This window comes from Podarcis cretensis, assembly GCF_951804945.1.
Source record: "Podarcis cretensis genome assembly, chromosome: 16".
NCBI lineage: Eukaryota > Metazoa > Chordata > Lepidosauria > Squamata > Lacertidae > Podarcis > Podarcis cretensis.
Genome location: NC_137186.1, coordinates 455934 through 465190, shown reverse-complemented (window position 1 = coordinate 465190; position 9257 = coordinate 455934). Strand labels below are relative to the sequence as shown.

At 54.0% G+C, this 9257-nt stretch overlaps 1 protein-coding gene across 1 annotated transcript in view; it reads left to right on the top strand.

Moving 5' to 3' along the window:
* Positions 1 to 221: 221 nt before the first annotated feature.
* KIRREL1 (kirre like nephrin family adhesion molecule 1) overlaps positions 222 to 9257 on the top strand; it is a 114800-nt gene continuing 105764 nt past the window's right edge. Inside the window, exon 1 of the mRNA XM_079958017.1 lies at positions 222 to 411. Within this exon, the coding sequence (XP_079814143.1) occupies positions 354 to 411 (58 nt within the window). The 5' untranslated portion in view covers positions 222 to 353. The remainder of the gene's footprint in view (positions 412 to 9257) is intronic.

Here is a 9257-nt window from a genome sequence, read left to right as displayed (position 1 = left end):
GCCTCGGCGCCTCCTCCGCCCGCTCCTCCCCCGGAGGCCAATCCGGAGCGCCTCTCTCCCTTCCCCCGGCGCTGCCTGCTTCGCTCTCTCCTCCTCCTCCTCCTCCTCCTCCCTCCATCCCAAAGTGGTTCCCGGCGCGCTCCTTCTTCCCTCCCTCCTCTCTGCCTCCCTCCCTCCCTCCCTCCCTCTCTCCTCCTCCTCCTCCTTCCTCCGCCTTTTGTGCTACCAGGAGAGGCGCCGGAGCCGGAGCGGAGCGGGTCCCCCGCCGGACTTGCTGGTGGCGGCGGCGGAGCTGCTGGGCGGACGACGGAGCCCCGAGCGAGCCACGGACCCCGGCCGGCCCTCCGGGAGCGATGCTGGTCCTGGCCGTCCTGTGGGTCTTCACGGGAGCCGACGCCGCTTTCGCCCAAGGTAAATCCGGAGCCGGATTCGGAGCGGAGAGAGACTTTTCTCTTGCTTGTTTTGCGCCTCGACGGCAGCGCAGCGCAGAGCCGAGGCTGGCTTGTTCCGTTCGCTGCGCGCCGGGGAGAGGCGAGGTTTTCCGCTCCCCTCCTGGGGAGAAAAACTTGGAGGGGGGAGAGATTTAGGAAAAGTGTGGAGCGGATCCCAGGACACCCCCAGAAAGGAGAGGCGCGTTCCCACGGGTGGTTGTTTTTTGGGGGGAGGGTCTGCATTTGCAGTGCTAATCGTGGAAAGGGGGTGCAGTCGGATTGAAATGGGGGGATGAGCGTCGTTGCTTCCGAGGAGGGGAGTTTGGGGGGGGGGGGGGCGGCGGAAGGAAGGAATGAGAGTCGCTCCCGGCCCCGCTTCGGATTTGCAACGGGTGTAAACAGAAGGGGAAACTCCGCGGAAGCTGATGGTTTTTTGGGCGGAGAGGTATTTTAAAAACGGGGGCCCCGATTCTGCGGCCGGGGCGGGAGCGAAACGAGCGTTAAAGAATCCGGGGGGGGGGGAAGGATCGGGCCTGTTTGGAGGGCGAGGGCGAAGTTGACTGGATGAAGCCCCCCACTCCCCCCCCAAAAAAAGTAGGATCGGGATCAGAGCGGTGGATCGGTCCTCTAGGCTCGCGCATCGTGGGCGAGGAAGGCGGCGGATCCAGCCACGTTTTCTCCCGATCCTCCTCGCTCCCTGCTTTGTGGGCTTCGCTCCCAGGCAATCCGCAGCCTTCGAAAGACCGCGTTACTCGCGAGGAAGGAGCCTTGAACTCTGTGTGATTGCGGGGCGGTGGAGGAGATCCTGACTCGCGAGTAACCTCCATCCGGAAAGAGACAAGCCAGCAGCCCTCCCCACACCCCAAAACAAAGCCCATCTCCCTTCTTCCATCTCACACCCGCCCCACATTTGGAAGCCAAACTCTGGGGGGAGTTTTGGCTGATGCGGGGAAAAAGTTAAGGCCGAAAGGGCTTTAAAGGGTTTCATTTGCGGATTGGGGGGGGGGGCAGAGAGAGAGAGATGGAAAAAGTGAAAGTGACTCGATCAGGGTGCGCGCGCGTGGGGGGGGGCGGTGTTTGAGGGATCCCAGGGGGAGGAGGAGGAGGGAAATGTGTTTTTTCCCCTCCCCTTTTCATTTTTGGAGCCTCCAGGAAAGTTAAAAACATGTCAGGGGGAGGAGATGTGAAGCGGGGGGGGGAGGAGAGGGGGAGGGGGGAATAGGTTAGGATGGGGGGGGATTTCCCAGGCAAACAAACCTCCCCCCCCCCGCCACTGCCTCCCAATCCAGCCGGAGGGGGAGAATTCTTTCCGAGGCGCACGCCGGAAAAGATTTGGTCCTGGGGGGCGCTGTTGGTGTGGAGAATGGACTTGTGGCTCGTTGCAAGCGAGGATGGAGCTGGTCGTGGCCCAAACTTGGGGGGCGGGTGGGGGGCTGGAGAAGAGAGGAAATGAGGGAGGGGGTGGTGAGAGCGCCTGGTGCCGGTTTGGGGGTCGGGGGGCGCTGGGGAATCAGTTGAGTCAGCGCTGATGGCCGTACCTCCCCCGTCTTCTCTGCAGATTCGGGGTGGGGGGCTGAGCGCCTCGCCGCCCCCAGCCTGGTGGGATGCGGTTGCCAAGGGCTTATTGGGGGGGGAGCTTTGCCACTCCCCACAACTCCTGGGGGCGGAAGGGGAGCGTTGTAGTTCAGCAGCAGCATTGGGGGGGGGGCGCGGGTTCCCCACCCCCTTTACCCGCCTCATCTATTGCCTTGATATCCCTCCTTTTGTTCTCTGAGCTGAGCATGCCTGGGTCCCCCCCATCTCTTTTAACCCCCACAACAACCTTTCCAGGTAGGTCAGTCCGAGAAGGATAGAGACTGGGCCCAAATTTGCACCCAGGGCCAAATGGGAAGATGTCTTAGAGTTAGAAGGGACCACGAGGGTCATCTAGACCAACCCGCTGCAGTGCAGGAATCTTTCACCCAAGCTGGGACTCGAATCCAGAACCCTGAGAGTCTCATGCTCTACCTGCTGAGCTGTTATTCCTGGTTCAAACCCTGATGTGTCTCGGGCCCTAGTCTGATGCTCTAACCACTACACCACACTGCCCTCTATGTGTTGTGTGTACAAAAGCTCTGGGTCCCTGTTCTGGAGTCTGTTGTGCTTGAACTAGGTGGACAGCGGTGGGTGAAACCTTGAAAAGAAAGAGGGAAGCTGCTTGGCTTGCAGAAGGCCAGCAGAGTAGAGCTGAGCGGGGCAGGGGATGTCTGTCTTGGGCCACTTCTGCTGTGGAACGGAGGAAGATGAAGGTTCCTTGTGCAACATACTAATAGAGCCTCCCCTTTCAGTGGCAGTCTACCCTGGGACGCCACAAAGGCTGGCAGGATTGTGGGCAAGGCTGCTTTTGGCCGGGTGCGGATTTTTGTCTTCTTTTTTTTGGGGGGGGGGATATGTGGTGACATCCTTGACTTTAGGATAATGAGGACTCTCTCTGGTCCCTGGAAGCCGTCTGTGAGAGGATCACGTGGTGCATGGTTAACCTGTGGAACTCCCTGCTGCAGGAGGCAGTGGTGGCTTTGAAAGAGGACTGGATGAATTAATAGAGGAGGAAGGAGGCCATCTTGGGCTACTGTTTGCCCCACTGGCTATTGTCTGCCTAAACAACTGGAGGCAGCAATGCTCCTGAATGTGCAGCAGTGGAAAGGGGTCCCGAGTTCAGATTCTGCCTGCGGGTTTGCCAAAAGGGGCATTTGGTTGGCCCCTCCGAGGCCGGATGGGTCATTGCCCTGACCCAGCAGGCGCTCTTTATGGTCTGTTACCCTATTACTCTGAGTAGGCCCATTGGAATTAATGGACCTAATACAGCCATTTCCTTCAGTTCCATTGGATGGGGTCCAATGCTAGTCTTCCTCCCGAGTAAAGCCCAGTGAATTGGAACACACAAGTCACTAACTTGGGTCCACTGATTTCAGTGGGTCTACTCTTGAGCAGAACTGAGCTGTGTGGCTGTGGCGGTGGACTCTCCTGCACTGGAGGTTTTTAAAGAGGCTGGATTGCAAGGGGCTGGACTAGAAGACCTTTGGGGGTCCCTGGCAACTCCACAATTCTCCAAGTTGGAATACAACCTGGTAGGTCTACTCATGAGCATGGCTAGCATTGGAGGCAGACCTATTATTGCAATATTTCAAGCCCCTAGCTAAAAGGAAAAAAGATGTCTTCTGATGGGGTGGGGGTCCCAAACTGTGTTTCTCTTTAAAATGCTATAATCTCTCCCCCCCCCAAAAAATATCCTCTTTTGAAGAAAGCTCTGTGTGTGTGTGTTGGGGAGGGAGAGACTGAATTATTGTGTGTGTGTGTGTGTGTAGAAATCTCTGGGCCCTTCATTGGCTGAGATCCCACTCAATTTTTGCATGGGGGGGGGGAGCTGAGTTGTCAAGCTCCTCCCCTCGGTGACCACATTCCTTATAATTAAAAAGAAGGGGGAGGGGAGGAGCAGCCTCTTTGCATAGCCTGGAGGGGAAAAGGAGAGAAATCGGGATTTTCAAATGCGGGATTCCTAGAACCTCAGAATTGGAAGGGACACCCAGAGCCATCTAGCCCACCCCTCTGCAATGCAGGTAGAGAGGGGGACCTCTCAAAGAGAGCCAAAATGGGTTTCTGCTTCTCTCTCTCCCCACTCAGCCCCCCACTTCCCTGAGCCCTCCTCCCTCGGGTGGTTTTTCTGAGTTATTCTCTGGGGCTGAGCAGCACAGGAAAGAGAGCTTTCTATTTAAACCAATTTAAGGAGGGGGGGGTGGAGACCAACTGGGGGGGAATTACTCTGAAATAAAGGCATGTAGAAGAAATTGTGCTAATCGGGGAGGTTCCAGAGGGATAGATGTCGTTTTGTGTGTAATCCTCTTTTTTTTGCTTCCATGGGGTGGTCGGCCCCACCAATGCTGATGAACCCTGGTCCTTGTTTAGGCGCAGGGCATGATCCAATTGGACCGCACAAAAGTAGCTATGGTTTACGCCAGATATAATCCAGGCGGGAGTTCTTGCCCCCTGGCTCCCCGGATGCTGTGAGACTACAATTCCCATCGTCCTGCGTCAGTTCAGTTGCTGTGGGTGATGGGAGTTGTAGTCCGAGGACGCCTGGGAACGCAAAGTTGGAAGGACTCGGATCTACATTATGAGCTTAAAACACACACGCCACTATTTCAAATTCTCTGGATCAGGCCAAAGGGGAATTCTCTTGCTCAGCCTCCTGTTCCCACAGTGGCCAACCAGTCGCCCCAAACAGAAACCTGCAAGCGGGACCTGAGTGCGAAAGCAGAACTCTCCCCACTTATGATTCAGAGGGAGAACAGAACCATTGTGGCCAATAGCTATTGAGTGTCAATACCGAGTTAAGGAGGCATTTGGACTGGGGCAAACTGGCGGCTGTCCCAGGTGTTAGAGGGAAGGATGTGGGGGGAGAGATCTGGGGGTGTGATGCAGGGCTGGGGTGGGACTCTGCGGCCGATCACCTGCCTGGCATGCAGAAGGGCAGAACTTTCCCTGTGATTATACAGTGGTACCTCAGGTTATATACGCTTCAGGTAACATACGCTTCAGGTTACAGACTCCGCTAACCCAGAAATAGTGCTTCAGGTTAAGAACTTTGCTTCAGGATGAGAACAGAAATTGTGCGGCGGCGGCACAACAGCAGCAGGAGGCCCCATTAGCTAAAGTGGTGCTTCAGGTTAAGAACAGTTTCAGGTTAAGTACGTAACCAGAGGTACCACTGTAATGAAATGATTTTAGATGCTGTATTATTTTACTGTTGTTAGCCGCTCTGAGCCCGGCTTCGGCTGGGGAGGGAGGGATATAAATAAAATCATCTTCTTCTTCTTCCTATTATTATTATTATCACAAGGACTTGAGGGAAGGCCCATGGCACCTGCGCTGCATGCAGAAGGTCTCCCACATCTGGGGAGGGGGCCTTGCCTGAAACCCTGGAGAGCCGTGGCTGCCAGTCAGTGCAGGCATCCGAGGCCCTGACTCGGGGAGAAGGCAGCTCCCTATGTGGGAGGGCTGGAGCTCAGTGGTTAGAGCACCTGCGCTGCATGCAGAAGGTCCCAGGTCCCACCCCAGGCGCATCTCTGGAATATCAAAGGAGCTGTGCAGGTATTGAAATTACCCTGAGAAATGAGTGAGTGTTTACTGGGGGGGGGGGAGGCAGGGGCGGCTGGTGCTCGCTTGTGTGGCGAGGCTGGATGAGCCTCATCACTCTTCATTTCTCGCTAAATAATTTTCTGTATTTTATCTAAATGAAAGTCATTCTTCTTCCCCCTCCCCCCCCCGTCCCCCCACCCCACCCTCTTTCAATCTCCTGCAGGGCTTCTCCCCACAATGGTGTGTCACAAATTGAAATATTCATTCATTTTCAGAGGCCTTTCTCTCTCTCTCTCTCTCTCTCTCTCTGTCCGCATGGATTATTTTTCATTTTCTCCTCTCTTTTTTTCAGGGGGAAAGATGGGGGAAATTTAAAACGGAAAAGATTAAAGATAATTTTGTGTGTGTGTGTGGAGAGGAGGGAGACCACTGAAAACAGAGCAAAACTCTCTCTCTTTTTATGGGGGTTCAGTAAACACCCCCAAGGCTATCCCATGTTGCAACCCGGGGATATCAGATGGGGTCAGCTCTTCTGCTAGATAGCAGGGTTGCCAACTTTAGGCGCTCTGCTCCTCGGCCTTTTCACAGCAGCCAGGAGCTCGGAAATTTAGGAGGCGGAAAATTCCACCTCCTCCCCCAACATCCCGTTATCTCTCCTTGGCAGAGCAAAGTTAAGTTGTTAACTGCAGAGGAGCAAGGGCAGAAAAAAATGTTGGCAACCCTGCTATGGAGGCAAACGCTTTCCAGGATTAACATGGCGGAGGGTCTTGGACAGAGATGAGGAGGTTGGTTTTGATAGCACGCTCTTTCTCCATGGCGTATGGAAGTGTTTGCTTCTTGCCTGGTCACCTGCAACGAATTGGAACAGTTTCTAGGCGACCAAGCAGTGGTGATCGCGGAATCACAGAATTCTAGACTTGGAAGGGACCGCGAGGGTCATCTAGCCCACCCCGCTGTGAAGCAGGAATCTTTCCCAAGCCTGGGATTAAGAGTCTCGTGCTCCACCGACTGAGCAATCCCACTTGCTATAACTGCAGAGAATTGACTTGGGGGTGGGCATTGATCGATATATCATTTCATTCATTTAGTCCGTAAAAATTAATTAATACAGTCATACCTTTTGTTAAGTTTGCTTCAGGTTAAATCTTTTCAGGTTGCATCCCACAGCGACCCAGAAGTACCGGACAGGGTTACTTCCAGGTTTTGCCGCTCGTGCATGTGCAGATGCTCAAAATGACGCCATGCGCAGAAGCGGCAAATCTCGACCCTCAAGACGTGGGTTGCATTCTGCTCATGTTGCAAATGGGGCTCCGGAACGGATCCTGCTCACAACCAGAGGCACCACTGTACTTGACTGTAAAACACATACACACAACCTCTGGGCAGATTTAGGTGCTTCTCAGAATTCCCAACCAGAGGAGTGAACAAATTCAAGCTATTGATGGCCACTGCTAGCCACAATGGCTATGCCCTGTCTCCATAGTGAAGAGGAAGCAATGTTTCTGGAAGCTACAGGAGACAAGAGGGTTGCTCTCGTGCTCGGATCCTGCCGCAGGTTTCCCTAAAGAGGCATCTGTGGTCGGCCACTGTGAGAACAGGAGGCTGGACTTGATGGGCCCCCTTTGGCCTGATCCAGCAGCCAGGATCTTCTGTGGTCCTTGTGGAACCTCCAGCTCCAGAGACAGTCTATCTGCATTCCCAAGTTCTTTGGGGCAATTGGCCCCTGTGAGTGGGGACAGGAGGCTGGACTAGACGGGCCCCCTTTGGCCTGATCCTGCCGGCTCTCCTCACGTTCTGATGTCTCCTGGCCTCCTAGCAAGGAAGCCCCTCTCTCTGCCGCCACTCTGAGGTTTCCCTGCCCACCCCCTGTAAGAAGCGGCGTAAATATTGTGAGTGGCACTCGGGAGATAATAACAGTCTGACTGCAAAGTGATTAGTGCTGTGTGGAAACTGCCAGCCTGGGCTGCCCACGCAGACCGACTGCCACTTACCTGCCGGGTTCGCTCGGAGGGAACAGACTGAGGCGGGGGGGGGCTGGCATGCAGAACGCGGGGGGTGGGGGGGAATGGGTGCGGAGGAGCAGCAAAGGACTTTGGTAACATGGCGCCCGGAGCGAGGACTAAATTTTGAGCTCCTCCACCCAACTATTATTTTCACGGTAATTGGTACAGTTGCTTTTTATGCATCTTCTCAGTCAGTATCCATATAAAACAGGTATTATTATTATTATTAATATTAATATTGTTTTGCACCCAGTTATTATTAGCCTGCACTGCCCTAAATCTGGAGCTGGGGGAGTCCGATTAAAACCCTCCTCCACTGGGGAGAGGGAGGAGCTCAGCTCCCTAGAGACCAGGGAGTTGCGTGGAAATGCAGACATCTGCGGCTGTACTTTGTACCCCATTGCTGTCTCTAACCATTGGCCCTGCTGGCCAGGGCTGGCTGGAGGAGCAGCCCCACAGCCTCTGGAGGGTCTCATTTTTGCTGCGCCTGCTTTAGGGTCCTGGTCAGGGGTGGGGTGTCCTCCCCACTAGTCCCATCATCGCCCCGACCACTGGTCATGCTGGCTTATTTATTTATCACAGAGATAGCCCAGCTTTTTCTCCCTGGCGGTTAAGGGGTGTCATTCATGGTTCCTCCTCCCCTTGTTTAATCCCCACAACAACAGCCCTGTGAGGTAGGCTGAGATGCAGCAACTCCCAAGGAACTTCAGGGAAGTTGTTAATGTGTGACATTTTAATGTATTTTTAATCTTTGTTGGAAGCCACCCAGAGTGGCTGGGGAAGCCCAGCCAGGTGGCCGGGGTACAAATAATAAATTATTATTATTATTATTATTATTATTATTATTATTATTATTAATGGCTGAGTAGGGGGGTTCGAAGGCTCCTCTCTCCTGGGCCCTAGTCTGACACTCTAACTACTGCAGCACACAGCAAAAGCCTTACTTGAGAATAGCTTAGGAACATAGGGACCTGCCAAAGTTCATTCTTTCTTCACGATCATGAGGACTTGAAACTTGGATGGATTAAAATTAATAGAAGGATGAGAAGGTGATTAAAGAAGAAGAATGAAGTGGCAACGTCAGGAAGCAATGGACATATGTTTGTAACAGGAGCAGGAAACCTCATTATTATTTTTTAATTGTATTAAATTTAAATAATTTGGATCAATTTGTTAAAATTTGGAAAATTAATAGAAATTAATATATATATATAAAAGAAACTTGCATCCTTTTATAAGAAGGCCATTCACTTGGTGGCAGACTGTCCCAGCTTCACTTGCCAGTGGCCTCTTCAGGAGGGACTGGGAAGGCCCCCTGCCGGCAACCCTAGAGAGCTGTGGCTGCCAGTCAGTGCAGGCAACATTGCAGTTACCCCTGCACCAGCCCACCTGTTCCCGGGCTCCCTTTCCAGAGCCAGCACTCTGCCCCGCAATCACTGGTGTGAGGGTGGGTGGTGCCCCTGAGCTCGTGCAGAGGGCTGCTGCCTCTTTTCACTACCTCCCTTTGTGTCAAGGGAAGGGCTCCGAGATTGAAGGGAGCGTTTTGGGTGCGTTTCCTCCTCTGCCGACCTCTGGAGAGGAGCCCAAGGTTGGCGCTGCCTGCTGATGGGAGAGGAAAGGGCAGGCAGGCAGCCTCCCCAGCCACCCGTCTCGGCTTGTCTCCCGAATCTCCCTTTCCGCCCATCTCCGGCTGCCATGGCTGTCTATC